This window comes from Ranitomeya imitator, chromosome 4 (assembly GCF_032444005.1).
Source record: "Ranitomeya imitator isolate aRanImi1 chromosome 4, aRanImi1.pri, whole genome shotgun sequence".
Taxonomy (NCBI): Eukaryota; Metazoa; Chordata; class Amphibia; order Anura; family Dendrobatidae; genus Ranitomeya; species Ranitomeya imitator.
The window spans coordinates 472448546-472471588 of NC_091285.1; the positions used below are offsets into that span (position 1 = coordinate 472448546).

At 40.2% G+C, this 23043-nt stretch overlaps 1 protein-coding gene across 3 annotated transcripts in view; it reads left to right on the top strand.

Moving 5' to 3' along the window:
• THSD4 (thrombospondin type 1 domain containing 4) overlaps positions 1 to 23043 on the top strand; it is a 1349728-nt gene that overhangs the window by 1244661 nt on the left and 82024 nt on the right. For all 3 annotated transcript variants that reach the window (XM_069765881.1, XM_069765882.1, XM_069765883.1), the window contains 4 exons: positions 8522 to 8618; positions 11651 to 11896; positions 15001 to 15130; positions 22795 to 22999. In XM_069765881.1, the coding sequence (XP_069621982.1) occupies positions 8522 to 8618; positions 11651 to 11896; positions 15001 to 15130; positions 22795 to 22999 (678 nt within the window). The remainder of the gene's footprint in view (positions 1 to 8521; positions 8619 to 11650; positions 11897 to 15000; positions 15131 to 22794; positions 23000 to 23043) is intronic.

A 23043-nucleotide genomic window follows, 5' to 3' on the forward strand; every position in this document is an offset into this window, starting at 1 on the left:
AATGCCTTGTGGGTATCAAATCAAGGGGTCTAGCGCTAATCAGGTGGGTTATGAAAAGGTCTTAAAGATAAGGGCTGAGAAAGCAGTAGTTATTTTAGGATTTTACAACCTAGGGCTTGGAGGTCAGAGTGCAAAGCTCATTATATTGATAGGGATATCAAGGCCTAAATCTGATTGTACTGTACTACTACAGGGCTGAAGCACATTCTGTGAATTTTAATATAAAGATTCAAGTGATGGGAAAATGCAGGACTTGCAGAGTCAGTGTGACTGTGAATTGATTAATACGTGATATACTGCAATACAGCACCTTAATAACACTTTTTTTTCTTGATGAACTGAAAAGGGCAGTTTAATGCCCCCTTGTCCTAACTTTGCTACTGAAGGAAAATATTGAAACCATGGCTGGTGTGTCAGAGAATGTGTATCCTGACTTGTGAGACAGAGAAGCTATAAGCTATAATTTTTTTGAATTTAATTTGTCTATTTTTACAAAGTGTTTTTTTTTTATAAAATAAAAATCTCCATATTCTCAAAATTTAAATGCAATTGTTTACCTCACAAAGTGTGTGTCTTGTAAAAAAAAAATTGTGTTTCTTTTGCACACTTTTTTATTACAATAGTTCAATATTATACCCATGTATTCTACCCTGTTGCTGTTTCTGGCTTCAGTTGCCCCCAATTGGGCGATTGCACAAGACAGAGCAAAGAGCAAAATTTTTGGAAATTAGAGAACAAAGTGTCCATGTTTTTACCCCTTCACTATATAAGCAAATTGGGAGAATTTTTTAGGGTTTCTGAAAGGGAGTCTATATTGGCGTAATACCAGAAATAAGATAAGTTCCCTGCATGATAAAGCTTTCACAAAATGCATGCTTTTCGAGTGTATTAAGGTACCGTCACACTAAGCGACGCTGCAGCGATACCGACAACGATCCGGATCGCTGCAGCGTCGCTGTTTGGTCGCTGGAGAGCTGTCACACAGACAGCTCTCCAGCGACCAACGATCCCGAGGTCCCCGGTAACCAGGGTAAACATCGGGTTACTAAGCGCAGGGCCGCGCTTAGTAACCCGATGTTTACCCTGGTTACCATCCTAAAAAGTAAAAAAACAAACGCTACATACTTACCTACCGCTGTCTGTCCTCGGCGCTCTGCTTCTCTGGTCTGGCTGTGAGCACCGGGCAGCCGGAAAGCAGAGCGGCGATGTCACCGCTCTGCTTTCCGGCCGCTGTGCTCACAGCCAGAGCAGAGAAGCAGAGCGCCGAGGACAGACAGCGGTAGGTAAGTATGTAGCGGTTGTTTTTTTTACTTTAACGATGGTAACCAGGGTAAACATCGGGTTACTAAGCGCGGCCCTGCGCTTAGTTACCCGATGTTTACCCTGGTTACCAGCGAAGACATCGCTGAATTGGTGTCACACACGCCGATTCAGCGATGTCTACGGGGAGTCCAGCGACCAAATAAAGTTCTGGACTTTCTTCCCCGACCAGCGACAGCACAGCAGGGGCCTGATCGTTGCTGCCTGTCACACTGGACGATATCGCTAGCGAGGACGCTGCAACGTCACGGATCGCTAGCGATATTGTCTAGTGTGACGGTACCTTAACTAAGCAGAAGACTCATGTCCACACTGTAAATATTCCATGCTCCCCTGCAAATGCAAGCGCTAGGGTTACAAGTAGCTCAGTCAGCATATGTGACATGATGGTCCACGTTTTATTTGCTGCTGTGTCAATCTGACACTTTTCAGCAAACAAATACACACTGGCTGAAAAGCCAGATTCTGTTGTACCCAGACTGCGTCAGATTTTCAATCAGATATCTTGAGTCCTGATCCTACAGACTTCTGAGTCAGCAGTTTAGACCTAAATCAAGAACTAGCCCTTTGCTATGAATTCACTGTTCTGTGCAGCTTGCAGTGTATTGTCAGGTTATTCCATATGGACGGTGGCTTTGTCACACTCTGGCTGACCAAGTTATCCACTACAAGAGGGAAAACATTACATTTGGCAAAATAATTCAGTCATGGATCAGTGTTAACTTTCATTCACCTATGGCAGATTCTAATGATAAGATCAAATGTGTAATTTGCTTACCACCTGCCTGTCCATTTTCACTTATGGCTTCTGCCACTGCACAGCCATGCCTGCTACACATCTCCCATTTGCCTACTGTGTTTTATAGTGGTATTCTTCACTACTGTTAACGGGGCTGCTATTGCTGGCCCTACACTGTTAGACATCTCCTTGCCTGTTCGGTCTTAATTTTTTACTGTGCAGCTTCTGCCGTTATAATTGGTTAGTCATTTTGAAAATAGCAAACCTGTTGCATATCCCAAAAAAGGAGAATTTGTTTAATTCCTATTTGAGATACCATTGTTTCTTCAATTTCAAAACAGCATCTGTTATTGCAACCTAAATAAAGGAATACTTTTTGAACAGCTTGTGATAAAGCAATCATTTCTTCATTTAGCAAATAATAAAAGTCTTGATATTCCCCAAATAGGGATAATTTTTGCACCATCCTTTGTGAAAAAGTCACAGCTTTTTAGGCTAGCGCATAAATACCAGCAAAGCAGGCATCTGCCTCCTCAAAGGGATAATTTTTGGACCATCTTTACAATTTAAAGAGGTTGTCCACTACTTTTATATTGATGCCCTATTCTTAGGATAGGGCATCAATGTCTGATCTGCTGGAGTCCGGCACTAGGCACCCCCCCCCCGACGTTCAGCTGTTATCGATGGCGGTGGCTGCTGGAAATACTTACTTGCGGAGCTTGGCTGTATACTTGTAGTAGCCGCCGTGGGGTACTACACATCTGCCTCCTATTCAATTCATTAGGAGGCAGATGTGCAATAACAAGCCCCACCACTACAAGTAGACAGCCAAACTCTGCAAGTAAGCACTTCCGGCCAGCGGCGGCCACCACTGGCACTTATAACAGCTGATCAGCGTGGGTGTTGAGTGCCGGACCCAGCCCAATCAGACATTGATGCCCTATCCTAGGAATATGGCATCAATGTAAAATTAGTGGACAACCTCTTTAGGTAGGCTAAAAAGTAAGATATGTTGATTGTATTACAGCTAAACAGGATACTCTGTTATATTATTTGCTGAAAATTAATTGACTAGTTTCCACCCATATAAATGGTTCTACTCAGAAGTCACTGAGTGTAGCATTTGAGTTTTTAAACTGTTGCGAAGTGGTGTGCTGTCCATAGTTTGACTTTTTCAGGGTGTCAGACACTGTACATTAATTTACTGCACAAGCATTTGAGAGTAAAAAAATAGTAAATTCTATATAGTATACTTACCACAAAATTGCCATGGTTATGCTAAAAAAATAATTATGATTTACATATGTTTTAGCTGAACTCAAATATAAATATTTGTGGGAAATTAAATTAAGAATTTAATTTTAAATTTGGTGATGTAAAGCGTGCATGAAATAACACCTATAATGCTTTACCTAGGAAAGATTAATTGCTTTTCTTACACCTTTTGACAAAATGTAATGTATGTCGTCCAAGTAAGTGAAACAATTAATCAGCAAATTCTTGAGCTTTGTCCACCCCTATTGCTTTCCCAGTCAGATCTTATTTCTGGAACAAAAACTATTCTACCTCTCCATTTTCCACACATATCAATCAATGCTACTTGACATCATTGTGTAAAATATCTAAGGAACTAATGCTGAATGGTGTCCCGGGTCTTCCAGAAATACTTAGGAATTCACGAAACAGCCTACGTTATTAATATTGTGAACTTGGCAGCGTTGATCCATTCTTTAAAACAACCATCACAGCCACCATGAACACTACCATTCACCAAGAAATGTTCTGTTTTGACTTTTTACAAGACATTTCCATTTTTCATATTAAAGAAATTATCGTCTTGTGTTCTAGCTATGTTAACATGATAAATCGTTTATTCTTAACAAAAATATTTGTCAAGTGGGTCGTCAGTTATACACAAATGGTCTATTTATACACACATTTCTCTGTGGATAAGACGAGTGTAGCGCTTTCACAGTGCAACATTGTTTGTCTGCTCTTTATGTTTTGTAATTAAAGAGTACCTGACTTATAAAAGGTACTTTAAAATATTTTCGTTGACATGTAAGATATTTCTAACTTATCAAAAACTTTTGTCAAAAAATATTTTCTAAACCTCATTCTACAAGAAAACATAGCTGGTATTAGTCACATTTATAGAGGTGAAATAAGTTAAGTGATGTTTGGCCATGTATATATAGGAAACAACCAAGCAGACATCTGATTTATGCCTTTGCAAGATATTTTCTTGATTTATAGTATAGTCTCAATCCTTCTTGTTGTTAACACTTTTTTGTCTTTTTTTCCCTACAACATTCCTAGCGTAATTATTTACTAATTTTTATTCTATAATTACTTGCCACTATTTTTTCCCCTGTTATTTATAGATGAGCTATTTGATGATGGTCGAATTCTAATTAAATTTCTGAAATTTGTAGATCCTAAAACATTCAAACAATTTGCTGTTCAATTCATTTAAATTGACTCTAAAAATACCCTCTGACTTTTTACACGTTGCAGAAGACTGTTTCAGTTACAGAAAAGATACTGTATATAAACTCCAATTGCAGCCACGTAGTACTAATGCATCAATTTGGTTTACTATGCAAAAAACACATTTTTATTGATATACAAATAATTCAAATACCAAAGGGATATTAAAAACATTGTGGATAATTGTTACCAGAACTCTGGCAAAATATAAACATTATTACAAATCAATATAGAGTATTATACTACATGGAAGGTAGCAAGTCAATTACAAGGCCAGGATTAATTCATGCTGCACAAAAAGTTATGATGATAAACATGTATAAATGTAAATTTCATAACAAATCTAATTACATTAATCCATACGGACAACCCTGTGAATCTAGAACTCCCAATGTTAAAACCTATACCAACCATGAGCCATGTCTGTCAAGCGCCACACTGTCCAGTACCATTTAGCACTTTTATATTATTTTGGTACTATAGTAATGACGCCTTTGATTCAATTTTTGATATTGAATGCATCAGTCAACAAATTCTGACATGACTTCAGGCACGAGAATATGGGCTTCCCTATAATGCCTAATCAATATCAGATCCCATGTCATAGCACAACTAATCAGACTGTCATAGCCTGTAAAAAAGTCTAGGCAGGGAAGGCAGCAGACATTTTTAGGGTGATTTAGAATAGTGACAGGATCTCAGAGCTCACAACTCAGCAGTAAAGATAGGAAGAAGAAGCCCTAAAGCATTGGACAAATTCTTCAGACAGTAATGTGTTCTACAAATGCAGGAATGAAGAAGTTGAGTTTATTAGTCTGTTTATATTAGAGACAAAGTTGTTAGGGGGAGAAAAAGATAATAGCAGCAATGCCAAACTCGGTGTGATTGATCAGCGATATAATGTAGCTGGCATCAGTCCTTTTGCATTTTTTTCTTTCATAATGCACTAGAAAGTGTCAAGAAGACAGTAAATATTTTTTTTAAAGGAAAAGAAATCTGAAATTAGTGTCAGGTAGAGACAGCGTGCTTGCAAGTCACAAACGACTATACAGAGTTTTAAAACCAAAACAAGTTACCTCAAAAACACCTTAGAGAATATATGACAGTATTGAATGCCTTATAATAAGGAGAGATGAAAAAATTGCGTATAGCACTAATATAATTAATAAAGTTTGTATTACATCAAAAATAATCACAATTATAGTACAATTAGGGTGAGGGAGAAATACAGATAAGAACATATAAAGGGAAGATGAAAAATACCATCAATGAAGAGGGAAAAATAGAATCCCACAAGTTCTGCTCCAGAAAACCATAATACTGGCAAAGGATCGCAGAATAGCAGCACATAAGGTTTGATGCTGAACAATTGTAAATGCAGTACATTAATAATATTAATGTTTATTTAGTATTGTTATGAATTATTACTATTATGCAAAATAAGTTACAAAAAACTATAGATGAACAGCATCACATGTGCCCCAACATCCTGACAATCTCTGACCGTGGTATTTAACTCGCGCTTATCGAAAGCGCATTGCTAATCCTGCCTATCGTGACCCTGCCACATGATCGCGGGTCACCGATGGGTCAGCATGACACCCCAAGGTCTCCAGCAGACCTCTATGGTTATCTTAGCTGGATTGCTATGAGTGCCGCCCGGTGGTCAGCACTCATAGCAAGTGAGCATTTCGCTACACACAAGCGATGTGATCATCACCTGTGTGTAGCAGAGGCGATCGGGTTATCGCAGCTACTAATCTCCCATGGAGACTATTGAAGCATGCAAAATGTAAAAAAAAGTTTTTAAAAACATTAAAAATAAAAAAATATAAAAGTTCAAATCACCCCCCATAAAACAATAAAATTAAAATATACCCATATTTGGTATCACCGCATTCAGAATCGCCCGATCTATCAAGCTGTAAAAAAATTAAGCCAATTGGTAAATGGTGTAGTAAAAAAAAAAGTCAAAATGCCGGAATTACCTTTTTTTGGTTGCCTCAACATTGCATTAAAATGCAATAACAGGCTATCAAAATATTGAATCCACTGCAAAATGGTATAATTAAAAATGTCAGCTCAGCACGCTAAAAATAAGCCCTTGATCGTGAAAAATTGAGACACTATGGGTCTCAGAAAATAACGCAAGCTTTTTTTTTTTTAAACAGTAACAGTTTTTTTTTAGTGCCTAGTAAAAAGACTATAATCTTGGATGTTTTGATCTCCCCGAGGTCATTCATCCTTATGTTTGTAGTCTTTTTACTAGGCACTGCTCCTAATAGCCAGTTTCCTACTCCACACTGATGAAGGGGAAAATACCCCGAAACAGCTGTCTGTGGATGGATACCATGTTTTGGCATAGGTGGTTTTCCTTTTTGGATGCTGCCCTTCCCGTGGTTGTTCCTTCCCGGTGAAAGACCTGGCTATTTATTGCTTGCATTGGGAAACACGTGATGGTGTCTCCGCGGCTTTTCTACATGCATTTGCATATTTCCCATAAGGGATGGGGGCAGTGTTCTGGATCACTGCGTTGAGAAACACGTGATGGTGTCTCCGCGGTGTTGGATGTTTTGATCTCCCCGAGGTCATTCATCCTTATGTTTATAATCAGTATTTAAACTAGCCTCACGGTCCTTTAATAATGGAAGGTCTTCATGATAAAACAAACATGACATCTATAGAAACTGTTAAACTGTAAAGCGCTGCGGAATATGTTGGCGCTATATAAATAAATATTATTATTATTATTACTATATAAGGGTAATACCTTGAGATATGGTGGATAATCCAGTGGTAAGGAGCATACAATGGGGGTGCACAGATGCCCCGACACGCGTTTCATCACACTGGGCTTCATTAGGAGTTGTCATACTCCCACTATACTGAGATTTTACATGTCTTGTGCAATCCTTTTTGTGAGAGGGAAATAATTATTAAAAAAAAAATAATAATGCATTATTATTATTATTGTATAATAATCGTACAAAAGAAAATTCCCCAAAATGCAGACATTTAACTATGACTGTCTACCTCACAAAGTTTGAGTTCTGCAAGCAATACTTTTTTGCACATCTGTTTTATTTGGCTAATTTTATATCTGTGAACTCCACACCAGTATAATGCCCTTTGCAGATTCTGGCCTTTTGGACATGTTTCTGCCTATCTGTTGTAAACACATAATTTTGGGGAATGGAGATGATTGTAGAATGTAGATATTAAACTGTGTATATCTGGGTTTTTTTTGCACACCTGTTTTACTAGTCCATTTGGACAATAGAGCATGTCATGCCTATACTGCACCCTGCAGGCCACAATTGGCCTTATTTGCCTCCAGGAAGTTGGTGGGGAAGAAGTGAAGGGCAATATAGGTTATTGGGCATATCCCTCATGTGAGTCTCAACAGGAGGACAATGACATTGTTATATCAACATAGATAGAAATATATAGAGGAAATTCATCAAGTCTGGCATGCATTTCTACGTCTGTCTTGATCAAAAGCCTTCTGGTATAAGAAGTGCCAATTTTTTTTTCAAAATGGAATATGATTATTTTTTAATTTGCCAAATTAATTTCTTCAGCTATGCCTTCTCGTGTAAATTATAGAGACTCTGGCAGACAGTGGTTGGCCATGACTAAGCCGATCGGCACAGCAGCAAAAAAAGTAAAAAAAAAAAAAATTGTGCATCAAAGTACTATAAAAGATGCAAGCTTATGCATAAAATGAAGTTTACACATACAATTGCATCTTTTATAGTACTTTGGTGTAAAACAATTTATAAATTTCACCTATTGTGAATATACTGCTTCTGTCTAATCCTGCAGCAGTAATATCTTCTCTCAATGGCTTCTTTATGAATAAAGGTAATATTATTCTCTTATATAATTAATTTGTACATTATGGAAATAATACAAATGGAAATAATATATGTAGTACATTAAACATCCAGCTTTTGTTTTTAATATATGCAGATGATTCACCAGCAGCCTAATCCTGGAATCCATTATGAATATGTTGTTCCGTCTGCTAATACGATCAGTCCTCAACTGCCCCCTCAACGGAGACCAGGTATTCGTGATTGCACTTACATTAATCCAGAATTCTATTGAACCCCTTCATTACTATGTACATATATTATGGAGTAAGTGCTCTTCATACTTGAAAAGTAAACTTATTTATAAAATGCCACTTTTGATTTGTCTTGGGAGCATTGGTAGATATGGTTCTGTTGTAGTTTAATCATTAAATAAATACACTGCATGACTTGTATAATTTGCCTTGAAAACAAACTTTTTTTAGTTTATTCTCTTCAAAAGAATATTATTTTCAGCAGCACACACTGTTGCAGAAACTAATAATGAATGTGTATTTTGAATAAATAATTATAGCGGCACATGTATTTAATTCAGAATAATATACCTTGGAGATGAGTGAATCGATTCAATGCAAATTGAATATGTGTCATATTTTTGGAATTCTCTGGGCTCAGCAAATTTCAATATTTTGTGATTTGCTTTGCTTGAATTGCTGAAATTATCTGCTGCCATATTACGCAAAGCAAAAGATTGCATCAGCTAGAAATGGCTCTCATGATCTTTGTTATGGCTGGGCGTAAGAGCTATAACATCACATGGTACAGCATAGTTAATCAGGTGGGACTATCATAGCCTGCATAAAAACTGAGGCAGGGAATGCAGCAGCCATTTCAAGGTGACTGTCAATAGTTGAGGATGGCACCGGCCACAGCTTAACTATAGAGATAGTTAGAAAAATCCATAAAACAGTGAAGCAACTGTAAGGCTCTGTTCACACATTGCTGCTGCATATCATTTTTTCTGCGATTATTGGAATTTGCAGAAAAAACATTGCAGTTTTACCACAATTGCTGCAATAAAAAAAAAGAATAGGGCCACAACATGTGAATGCAGCCTAAGAATCATGTGTGTGATAGCACAGCAGGAAGCAGATTAATATGTGAGGAATCACTGAAAAATTAGCAAATACGATGAGTTTGGATTTTCAAATATTTGCTCATCTTCATTTGCTCAAAAATATCTCCAGAATCCATCCTTTCCTCAACCGTCAATCTACTAAAATGCATGTGCATGCCCTCATCATCTCCTGCCTCGACTACTGCAACATCCTTTTCTGTGGCCTCCCTGCTAACACCCTTGCACCTCTCCAGTCCATCCTTAACTCTTCTGCCCGACTAATTCATCTCTCTCCTCGCTACTCCTCTGCTTCCCCTTTCTGCAAATCTCTTCACTGGCTCCCATTCCCTCAGCGTATCCAGTTCAAATTACTAATACTGACCTACAAAGCTATCCATAACCTGTCTCCTCCATATATCTCTGAACTAATCTCCCGATATCTTTCCTCCCAAGACCTCCTTCTCTCCTCTACACTTATTCACTCCTCACCCAACCACCTCCAAGACTTCTCCAGAATATCCCCCATCCTCTGAAATTCTTTGCCCCAACACATCCGACTATCAACCACATTCAGATCCTGCAGACGGAACCTGAAAACCCACATATTCAGGAAAGCCTACAGTCTGCACTGACCCCGCTGCCTCCTCATCACTACTGAACCTACCGCCTCTCCAACACCAGTGCTCCTTAAACCCTCAACCTATTGTCTCCATCCCCACCATCCTGTAGAATGTAAGCCCGCAAGGGCAGGGTCGTCTCCCAGCTGTATCAGTCTGTAATTATTAGTTTGCTTACTGTAAGGCCATGTTCACACGTTCCTGATTTCCCTGCTGTTTTTTCTGCACTAAAAACCGCAGCTCTTGGCAGAAAACGCAGGTCCTTTTTTTGGTGCTTTTTTGGTGCGTTTTTTATGCGTTTTTTGATGCGTTTTTTAGTGCTTTTTTATGCAGTTTTCCATGCAGAGTCTGTGTGTTTTCTAGGAAGTTTTTTAGGGTTAAAATGGCTGAAAATACCCTAACCCTACCCCTAACCCTACCCCTACCCCTAACCCTAACCCTACCCCTAACCCTAACCCTAACCCTACCCCTACCCCTAACCCTAACCCTACCCCTAACCCTACCCCTAACCCTACCCCTAACCCTAACCCTATTCTAACCTTAGTGAAAAAAAAAAATTCTTTACTTATTTATTGTCCCTACCTATGGAGGTGACAAAGGGGGGGGGGGGGTCATTTACTATTTTTTTTATTTTGATCACTGAGATAGGTTATATCTCAGTGATCAAAATGCACTTTGGAACGAATCTGCCGGCCGGCAGATTTGGCGGGCGCACTGCGCATGCGCTCGCCATTTTGCAAGATGGCGGCACCCAGGGAGAAGATGGCCGGACGGACACCGGGAGGCCGGGTAAGTATAAGGGGGGGAGATGAGGGCACGGGGGGGCGTCGGAGCACGGGGGGGTGGCATCGGAGCATGGGGGGTGGGATTGGGGCACAGGGGGCAGCCACACTGCAGCGGTTCTGCACCACAAACCGCAGAAAACCCGCAGATATTTTTTTCATCTGCGGGTTTTACTGCGGGTTTGATCTCACAATGGAGGTCTATGGGTGCAGAACCGCTGCAGTTCCGCAAAAAGAAGTGACATGGTACTTCTTTTTTACCGCGGCTATTCAGCGCGGCTTTTTTCGCGATTTTCCGCAATGTGGGCACAGCAGTTCCTGTTTTCCATAGGGTACATTGTAATGTACCCTGCATGGAAAACAGCTGCGGACCCGCAGCGGGAAAATCGCGGCGGTTCCGCATTAAAAAAAGGATGGTGTGAACATGGCCTTAGTGATATCGGTAATTTGTATGTAACCCCTTCTCATGTACAGCACCATGGAATCAATGGTGCTATATAAATAAATAATAATAAAAAATAATCTTCAGTATATACAGGGCATCCTTTTTTTATCTGGCTGCTCTTGATATCCAGTAGTAGCAAAAGTTTTGAATAATTCAGTTTATTGGTTAAAGTAAATTGTAGCAGAAATAAAAAATAGATAAAGAAATAAACACATAACAAATAAAGAATTTCACAAAACAGTATTGATTGTATTTTATTTTTACACTTTCCGACTGCTATGCTGCCAAACTGAGCTGTATTATGGACATTGCTCTTTTTTTCTAGGGGAACCTTTAAATGGCCAGTTAGATGTAACAGATACCTCAAACCCTACTGGAAATCGAGACTCATTTATTGATACTGATGTACACATTGGACAGCCAACAGGATCCTTACCTTCAAGACAGCCTGGAAGAGTTCCTTCTTATCAGCCAGATAATCAGGTGCCTCCTCTACAGCCACCTAGACGGAATCGGGACTTTAACTGGAAGCAAATGGGCTCAACTGACTGTTCAGTCACTTGTGGGAAAGGTGAGGTGGGTGAAGGGTAGTAAACATACATGAATGTATAACATGCTAACATTTTGTTTTTTTAAATTCAGTTATAATTATGTTTCACCATGAAAACCTTAAAGAGAATCTTTCACCCCGTGGGGCATATGTAACCTATTAACATGTGCATACAGGGAATAGAATGGTTAAAGTAGTCCTTTCTGTATGCCAATATCTGCAGCCTTGTCGTGGAGAAAACCTATTTTATTCCTTTATGGTAATGAGTTCTTCCAGGCTCTGGGGTGTACGATGTCTGGAAAAAAACTCTGCCTCTGTTTTTCCTTAGTGTACCATCCCCTTCCCATCAGCGACACAGTGCCCTGTGAGGTGTAGTGGTGGCCCCGGAATCCCCTTCTATGGGCATTGACTTCCTCTTTCTTCTTGCAAGCACTGCCAAGTCACTGGGAGTTTGGATAGCACCTTATCTCTGCACACGGCAGAGGTCTCTGGGGCATAAGTAGCAGTGACTCGCCTGTACAGAACAAACAAGAAGCCAATGCCCTTAGAAGGACAGAAACGTTAAGTGTAATCACACTAATGCAGGGCGCAGGCATGGATTCTGGGGCCACCACTACATGTCACAGGGCACTGTGATGCTGATGAGAGGGGGCTATTATGCTAATGAAGACCGAACCCAGAGCTCGAAAGAACATAAACGAATAAAAGACAATTTCTCTACAGCAAGACAGCAGGTATGAGTCAGGTATTACAGCTGTGGCCAAAAGTATTGACACCCCTGCAATTCTGTCAGATAATACTCAGTTTCTTCCTGAAAATGATTGCAAACACAAATTCTTTGGTATTATTATCTTCATTTAATTTGTCTTAAATGAAAAAACACAAAACTCACATAAAACTCCAAAAATGGGCCAGACAAAAGTATTGCCACCCTCAGCCTAGTACTTGGTTGCACAACCTTTAGCACAACCTTTAGCCAAAATAACTGCAACCAACCACTTCCGGTAACCATCAATGAGTTTCTTACAATGCTCTGCTGGAATTTTAGACCATTCTTCTTTGGCAAACTGCTCCAGGTCCCTGATATTTGAAGGGTGCCTTCTCCAAACTGCCAGTTTTAGATCTCTCCATAATGTTCTATGGGATTCAGGTCTGGACTCAAAGCTGGCCAACTTAGAAGTCTCCAGTGCTTTCTCTCAAACCATTTTCTAGTGCTTTTTGAAGTGTGTTTTGGGTCATTGTCCTGCTGGAAGACCCATGACCTCTGAGGGAGACCCAGCTTTCTCACACTGGGCCCTACATTATGCTGCAAAATTTGTTGGTAGTCTTCAGACTTCATAAAGCCATGCACACGGTCAAGCAGTCCTGTGCCAGAGGCAGCAAAACAGCCCCAAAACATCAGGGAACCTACACCATGTTTGGCTGTAGGGACCGTGTTCTTTTCTTTGAATGCCTGTTTTTTTCTCCTGTAAACTCTATGTTGATGCCTTTGCCCAAAAAGCTCTACTTTTGTCTCATCTGACCAGAGAACATTCTTCCAAAACGTTTTAGGCTTTTTCAGGTAAGTTTTGGCAAACTCCAGCCTGGCTTTTTTATGTCTCGGAGTAAGAAGTGGGGTCTTCCTGTGTCTCCTACCATACAGTCCCTTTTCATTCAGACGCTGACGGATAGTACGGGTTGACACTGTTGTACCCTCGGACTGCAGGGCAGCTTGAACTTGTTTGGATGTTAGTCGAGGTTCTTTATCCAACATCCGCACAATCTTGCATTGAAATCTCTTGTCAATTTTTATTTTCCGTCCACATCTAGAGAGGTTAGCCACAGTGCCATGGGCTTTAAACTTATTGATGAGACCGCGCACGGTAGACACAGGAACATTCAGGTCTTTGGAGATGGACTTGTAGCCTTGAGATTGCTCATGCTTCCTCACAATTTGGTTTCTCAAGTCCTCACACAGTTCTTTGGTACTCTTTCTTTTCTCCATGCTCAATGTGGTACACACAAGGACACAGGACAGAGGTTGAGTCAACTTTAATCCATGTCAATTGGCTGCAAGTGTGATTTAGTTATTGCCAACACCTGTTAGGTGCCACAGGTAAGTTACAGGTGCTGTTAATTACACAAATTAGAGAAGCATCACATGATTTTTCGAAGAGTGCCAATACTTTTGTCCACCCCTTTTTTATGTTTCGTATGGAATTATATCCAATTTGGCTTTAGGACATTTTTTTTGTGTTTTTTCATTTAAGACAAATTAAATGAAGATAATAATACCAAAGAATTTTTTTTCAGGAAGAAACTGAGTATTATCTGACAGAATTGCATGGGTGTCAATACTTTTGGCCACAACTGTACTATTAACCATTCTATAACCTGTATGCCCATGTTAATAGGATACATATGTTCAAGGGGTCACAGATTCAATTTAAAGCATCTGCTTCAGTCACATTTAACCAAATTCAAAGATTTTCAATGCTGCTGCGGTTTTCTGAATGAAGTTTGTATAGTTTTTTTACTATGGTTGCTGATACATAGTAAATTATTAATAAATGTTACCCCCAAAGTTAGTTAACGTCAGAGGCATGTGATGCGAAAAAGTCCATAATTTATACAAAAGCTTTTCTCCAGAATGACATAAACTATGTAGAAATGTTGACATAGCAAAATTCAGACCTTTCCCATATACAGCATTGTAATTGATATTTCTGATCTGATGCATACTTGTGTGCAGAGGGAGCAAAACACATTTTTTGCACATATAGAGCAATACAGTATCTTGTCTGTGACAATGGTATTTGCAGTGTGTTCATATAGAGATCTCCTACAGCATTAACAACTAGGAGTAGCCCCGACAAACTGAAAACTTTCTCTCCTTCCAAAGACACCAATGGATATTGCACATAAATAATTCTTTTGGTTTGGTCCGCAGTATACATTAATAAATTACTAATCTTGATCATATACATTTTTAAACTTTAGTCTTCAACCTGGAAAAGCAAATAGTTAAATGCAGCAAGCATTCTGCTTTATAATGATTTGTAGCAATTCATAAAATGGATAGGAAATCTATAGATTATAAGTCAATAAACTGAAAATTAATAACATTTTTATGTGTTATCTTTCAGGATCCAGGTACCCCATTTTTCGCTGTGTAAATAGAATTACACATGAAGAAGTGTCTGATGTCTTCTGTGACTTAACTACCAAACCTAGTTCTGAAGAAGAGCCATGTAATCACTTCCCTTGCCCTGCATTGTAAGTGACTTTGTTAATTAAACAATATAAATATTCATAAAATGTCTTAATTTATGGGGTAACTGTACTTTGAAATATCTTTTTCAGAATAACCATTTTTTTGACTGTACATGAGGAATAACTTCAATTCTGACCACTATATGACTTGTATACTGCACTTTCACCAGTTTTCCTCTCTGCATGCTTTATCTCTACTTTGCAATCCACTGGGAGCTGGAGGGAGCAGACTGCTTGGTGTGATTTCTGCCTTGCACAGCACACAGAGAAGGATTCCTGCTCTTCATTCCTTTTTTTAGCATACATTGACAAACTGTAGCAGCATGGAAAAAATTATACAGCAGTCCTGAGCTGTCTTGAGCTGAATCATATTCTGATGTGAGTTAAAACACTTGTTGGAGAGCTGTGCATAATGCTTCTGTCTCCCTCTGCCTGTTTCCTCTCCCTGCTCCTCACTTCTGCTCTACCCTCCCCTCTTCATAAAGTATAATAGACTTTGTCACATGACACCTGAAGTCAGTCTTGTCTAAAGAAAAATAATTTGAGTTTTTTTTTCCAGAGTGTGTAACAAGCTCGAGGCAAATGAAGAATCTACTATATAAATGTCTAAGGGTCCCTTACGTCTTTCTGTCTTTCTTTCTGTCACGGATATTCATTGGTTGCGGCCTCTGTCTGTTATGGAATCCAAGTCGCTGATTGGTCGTGGCAAAACGCCCACAAGCAATCAGCGACGGCCACAGTCCGGCGGCAATATGGCCGCTCTTTCCTCCCCGCAGTCAGTGCCCGCTCCATACTCCACTCCAGTCATCCAGTCAGCCCTCACACAGGGTTAATGCCAGCGTTACCAGAGCGCGGTGTAACGCACTCTGGTTACGCAGCTATTAACCCTGTGTGACCAACTTTTTACTATTGATGCTGCATATGCAGCATCAATAGTAAAATGATCTAATGTTAAAAATAATAATAATAAAAAAAATGTTATTCTCACCCTCCAACGTGCGTGCTGTCCTCGGCAGTGCAAGCGACAGGTTCCGATTCCAAAGATGCTATGCGAGAAGAACCTTCCATGACGTCACGGTCATGGGACCGCGACGTCATCACAGGTCCTGCACTCATACCAACCCTGGGACCGGAAGCTGCCGCGTGCACCACACACAGGCGACAGGACTACAAATGACCTTCGTAGGGTGAGTATATGTTTCTTTTTTAATTTTTAACCTGTTACATACGTGGCTGGGCAATATACTACATAGCTGGGCAATATACTACGTGACTGGCCAATATACTATGTGACTGGGCAGTATACTACCTGTCTGTGCTGTATACTACGTGTCTGTGCTGTATACTACGTGCCTAGGCAATATACTACGTGGCTGGGCAATATACTACGTGACTGGGCAATATACTAGGTCACTGGGCAATATGCTATGTGGCTGGGCAATATACTACGTGGCTGGGCAATATACAACGTCACTGGGCAATATACTACTTGGCTTGGCAATATACTACGCCACTGGGCAATATACTACGTGGCTGGGCAATATACAATGTCACTGGGCAATATACTACGTGACTGGGCAATATACTACGTGGTTGAGCAATATACTACGTGGGCTGTGCAATATACTATGTGGACATGCATATTCTAGAATACCCGATGTGTTAAAATCAGGCCACCATCTAGTATTCTAATAATTGGGGAAGGAAGCGGATTTCTCTAATTAGATATATTACAAAGATTCTTACATTCACATGTACTAATAATTTATGTAAAGTTTGTTGAAAGAACAGCCCAATTTTAAATAATATTAAATAGAGTAGATGACCATTTTAATCGAGAATTTTAGTGCATGAACAATAAGTGTTCCGTCGAATGGAAACGATTCTTGCCTGTCAAAATCGATAATTTTTAGTACACTAGATGTAATTTATTGTTAGCTGTAAGATCATTTTCATAACTAATTATAATAATTACATGAATGGCAGGCTTTAAATAAGCATGATTTGTGCTGGTGGTTTGATACCATGAGTATGCCTTGACTTCATATAAGTCAATAATACATCCCAAACTACAGCAAATACCATGAACAAATAATGTGAATTTAAAACTTACGCAATTAAGAGTCAGAATAAAAAAGTTATATTTCCCATTCTGTAAAAAAAAATGAATGTATATAGGCTGCCAAGAGAGGTGGTGGTGAGTTCTCCGTCAATGGAAGTCCTCAAACAGAGGCTGGATAGACATCTGTCTAAGATGGTTTAGTGACTCCTGTATAGAGCCGGGGTTGAACTCGATGACCCTGGAGATCCCTTCCAACTACAATATTTTATGATTCTATGAAATACTTAGAGATGTCGAACCCCCTGCCATCTGAATCAGGTTAATATGTCTGAAATGTATACATATTTGGGCTGGTATTAGAAGAGATTTTTACATCTTTGTAATAATATTGCATTTTGGCTAAAACTAAAAAAACAAAAGGGATGTAGTATTTAAAATCTGAGGGAACTTGGGAAGCTAACAAAAAAATGACTGGATCTACCATACAATGACTACAGTATAGATAATGGGAAAAGTTCTAAAGGCATAAAATACCATTGTATCTATTTTCTCATTGGACATTACTTCATGCTTGTTGCCCGGAAAGACGTTCATAAAATGATGTCATCAGATTTAAACATTCATATATTAATCAACTTGACTTTTGTTCTTACTGGTATTAAGAAAATAAATTACTCAACCATTTGATCATAGGGGTCAAACAGCTCTGCTACCGGTGCTTGTTTGTGTTTGTGTTTTGATCTGAAGCAAGACCTGCTGATTGTCGCTCCCAGCCCTGGCTCCTCGAGGTGCCCTCCCATGACATTCATACGCCCTAATAAAGCATACTGACATAACTTTTTATCATGAGGTATTTTAACAAATTATGTTGATTTTATTATTCATTGCTGAATGCAAATAGTAATAAATGTTTCATGATTCAACGTTAACTCGGATCAAACCCTTTAATGATAGGTCATAGAATATTAGCGTTGCTGAAATCCATCTATTGCACTAAATTTATATTCTAAAATCAAAAAGTTAATTGTTTTTGCAAATGTAATACAATAAGATTATCAGCAAATTCCAGGATTAGCAGTCCTATGCCTTATCACTTAAAATATGGCAATGCCAACTGCCCTCATTAATGTGAGTAATTCATTATTTTAAAATAGGATACGTTTCTGTACGTTGTTTTCAGTTTGTGAAAGTGAATAAGATTTTTACCTTGTTAAGCATAGCCAGTTTGATAAATAATTTATAAGATTTTTTTGTCATTTTTATATCATCTAATTATTATTATTATTTATTTATATAGCACCATTGATTCCATGGTGCTGTACATGAGAAGGGGTACATACAAGTTACAAATATCACATACAGTAAACAAACTAACAATGACAGACTGATACAGAGGGGCGAGGACCCTGCCCTTGCGGGCTTACATTCTACAGGATTATGGGGAAGGTGACAGTAGGTTGAGGGTTGCAGGAGCTCCGGTGTTGGTGAGGCGGTAGCTCCGGTGTTGGTGAGGCGGTAGATCCGGTGTTGGTGAGGCGGTAGCTTCGATAGTGATGAGGCAGCAGCGGTGTCAGTGCAGGCTGTAGGCTTTCCTGAAGAGATGAGTTTTCAGGTTCCGTCTGAAGGATCCGACTGTGGTTGATAGTCGGACGTGTTGGGGCAGAGAGTTCCAGAGGATGGGGGATATTCGGGAGAAGTCTTGGAGGCGATTGGATGAGGAGCGAATAAGTGTGGAGGAGAGAAGGAGGTCTTGGGAGGACCGGAGGCCACGTGAGGGAAGATATCGAGAGATTAGTTCAGAGATATATGGAGGAGACAGGTTGTGGATGGCTTTGTAGGTCAGTATTAGCAATTTGAACTGGATACGCTGAGGGAATGGGAGCCAGTGAAGAGATTTGCAGAGGGGGGAAGCGGAGGAGCAGCGAGGAGAGAGATGGATTAGTCAGGCAGCAGAGTTAAGGATGGACTGGAGAGGTGCAAGGGTGTTAGCAGGGAGGCCACAGAAAAGGATGTTGCAGTAATAAAGGCTGGAGATGATGAGGGCGTGCACAAGCATTTTAGTAGATTGGGGGTTGAGGAAAGGACGGATCCTGGAGATATTTTTGAGCTAATGATTTGTAACTGCTGAGATCATACTTGGCAACATCTACCAAGCTGCTGACAAAAGTTTTCATGCGAATAAGAATGTTTTTTTTATACTTACTGGTAATTAGCCATGTATTAAATAAATTAGTGCAGAATTTAATTAATATATGTCCAAAATTCTTAGGCCTCAATTCATCAAAACTTTTACTCCAGAAAGCTAACATAAAATGCTTTGCAAAGTCACAAACATTTTTACTAGTGATGAGCGAGCGTGCTTGTTACTCAGGTCTTCCAAGCATGCTCAAGTGTTCTCTGAGTATTTTGGGCATGCTCGTAGATTATGTTTGAGTCCCCCACAGCTGCATGATTTGCGGCTGCTAGACAGCCTGAACACATGCAGAGTTTGCCTGTTTGTTAGGGAATTCCCACATGTGTTTAGGCTGTCTAGCAGCCGCAAATCATGCAGCTGTAGGGACTCAAGCATAATCTACGATCACGCCCAAGATACTTGGAGAACACCCGAGCATGCTCGGAAAACTTGAGTAACGAGCACACACGCTCATCACTAATTTTTACGCAAGACAGAGTTTTGAAAATTGTTTTGACTTTTGATATTTTCAGGACAGTTTGTACAGCTCATCCCAATTTCTGTGGTGCTTGGAGGAGCATAGGTCAGTCAGGGCTATGTCTGCCCATCAAATTCAGTAGAACCGATGGCATTACTTATGCTAGAAATACTACTAGCATTTTTGGTGAGGCACAGGCCACTAATAAGATGTGCCACACTCATTAAGTGCCTGTTTCCTCTCAATGAATTCAACACATCCTATTCCAGTGAGCCCTTCATTAAGACAGGTGAGTGCAGCTTAGGGTAGGTGCATCACATTTCTTTCTCAGGCTGGTAAGCTCCAAAACCCACTAATAAACACTAGAAAGAATGAAGATGTGTACTGTAATGTAGAAATGAGTTGCTGTGCATATGTTCAGTCTTTTGAGCTTCTTTTAAAGGGAATCTGTCACCAGGTTTTTGCTACCTCTTCCAACAGCAGCATAATATAGGAAAAGAGACCCTAAATCAAATGATGTATCACTTAGTTTAATGGGAGCAGCAGTTGTGACACTATCGGAGTTCTTAGATTTAGCATTAAGCAGATATGAGAAAGCTTCTCCTATCCACACCAGGCTCTCTCTTTGTACATTATAGAAAAACAAAAAAGACCTAAAAAATGACTTTAATAATCCAAACAAAACCAAAAATCACAGAGAAAAATGGAGGGTCCAATCTAATGCTAGAATTCCAGAATTCTGACCTTTTTTTGCTTGAACAAGTATATGTGTGAACAATATTGCTTGTGGAGATTTTATGCTTCATCAGCATTAGATCAGACCCTCCATTTTTCTCTGCAATTTTTTGTTTTGTTTGGGTTAATAATAATAATCTTCATTTTTATATAGCGCTAACATATTCCACAGCGCTTTACAGTTTTTTGCACACATTATCATCACTGTCCCCGATGGGGCTCACAATCTAGAATCCCTATCAGTATGTCTTTGGAATGTGGGAGGAAACCGTAGTGCCCGGAGGAAACCCACGCACACACGGAGAGAACATACAAACTCTTTGCAGATGTTGTCCTGGCCGTTTTTTTGGAACTTTTAAATATATTATTAAAGTCATTTTTAGGTCTTTTTTTGTTTTTCCATATTGATCAAAGATCCTATGATATCTTAACTGGTTCTCTCTATGTACATTATCTATGGACAGTGAGCTGCTTATCACAGGAGTGGGCGGACCCAGTATAGCAAGCATGTGTAAGATGGTCAAGGCAATGATAATCAACAGGTGATAAAACCTTCATTGTACGTAAGCAATAGCACACAGCCAAAAAGTGACACATCTCTGAAATCTGTGTGACCTAACCATTCTTCAGTCTGCTTTCACTTGGAAGTCACTTACTTTTTTATATATACAAGTGAAAAAAGAAAAGGCAGCAGGCAAATAAATTGTGGTGTACTTTATAACTTCATTTAGCCACATCCCTTTTTCTGTAGCTTTTATAATTCTAGAAGAAGTGGTAAAAGCTGTCTATAATAAATCACAAAGTAAGTGAATTCCATTTACTGTATTTTTTGCTTTGTAAGAGGCACTTTTTTCCCCCAAACTTGGGGGGAAAATGGGGGTGCGTCTTAAAAAGCGAACATGCCTTACAGGGGGTGTCCGGGTGTCTCTGGGTGCGTGGCGGTTGCTGGCCATTGCAGCAGGTGTCTGCGGTGCCCAGCGTTGCTGCGTCAGTGTGCGGCGCTGCCCGGGGGTCTGCCAACATATTGTGACAGGCAAGAGCCCCGGCACTTCCAGGGTTCCACGTGCGCTGGTCTCCGGGAATATGGCCGCCACCAGGGATGGTGCGTGCGCTGATGGTGATCTCGGGATCAGGATTTCAGCGCTGAAATCTCATGTCTCGAGATTTTAATCCCGAGAACACCATCAGCGCATGCACTGTCCCCGGCGGCCATATTCCCAGAGACCAGCGCACGTGGAACCCTGGAAGTGCCGGGGCTCTGGCCTGTCGCAAAATGGCGGCAGAAACCCAGGCAGCGCCGGACACCCACGCAGTACTGCTGGGCATCGGAGACACCCGCAGCAATGGCCAGCAACAGCTGGGCACCAGAGACACCCGGAGCCCCCACTCATCCCTGCCTGCAGCCTGGAGCATCACCCCACTCCTGCCTCCTCCAGCAGCGACCTTGGGACCCCGCTTCACTGCAGCCACCACCCTCCGTAAGCAATAAGATGCAAGGATTATAAGAAGCACCACCAATTTATTAAAAAATATTTTTTTCTTTTTTTTCTCCTCAAAATTTGGGGTGCATCTTATAATTCGGAGCGCCTTATAATCTGAAAAATACGGTACTTAATTTTCTATTGCCATTTTCACAGAATTTTTGCACATTTTTACAGGTTTTTGTGAAGACTAGCTTATGGCCCCGGCCAACTGATACTAACAATACTTCTATTCACTGATGGCATGCATGTTAATGTTAAAGGGGTTGTACAATACTGGACAAACCCTGCTTAATCAATTCAGCACCAGAATGAAAATAAAATGTGGTTACGCACCTTCTGCAGCGGCGCTGTTCCAGCTATAGTCCTGGCAGTACCTGATATTGTTGTGTCACGTCTTGGCTGAAGCCAATGAGCAGACGCTTGTCAATTGCAGGTCTTCAATATTTCATCAGGGCAGATGACCGCTCAGATGAAATAGCAAAGGCCGAGTTGATTAGCGTCCGCTCATTGGTTACAGCCAGCACATGACACAGCAATGTCACATTACTGCCGGGTCCATCACTAGAATGGCGCTGCAGCAGGAGGTGAGCATCCAGTGTTTCATTTTAATTATGGAACTGAATTGTCCAGTAGTAGGCAACACCTCTTAGATCTGACTTAAAAATAATATAATATACAAATAAAGGCATATAGTTAATCTTGGTATATTTACTTTCTTCCCTTTTCTCTCTGTAGCTGGGACATAGGAGAATGGTCTGAGTGCAGTAAGACTTGTGGTTTGGGCATGCAGCATCGCCAGATTCTGTGCAGGCATATATACGCTAACCGCACCCATACGGTACAACCGCACCGCTGTCAGAGCCTGGAGAAGCCAGAGACAACGAGTACATGTCAGCTGAAGATCTGCAGTGAATGGCAAATCAGAGCAGACTGGACACCTGTAAGTCACAGATGTAAGGAGACGTATTAAGACTAGAGTTGAGC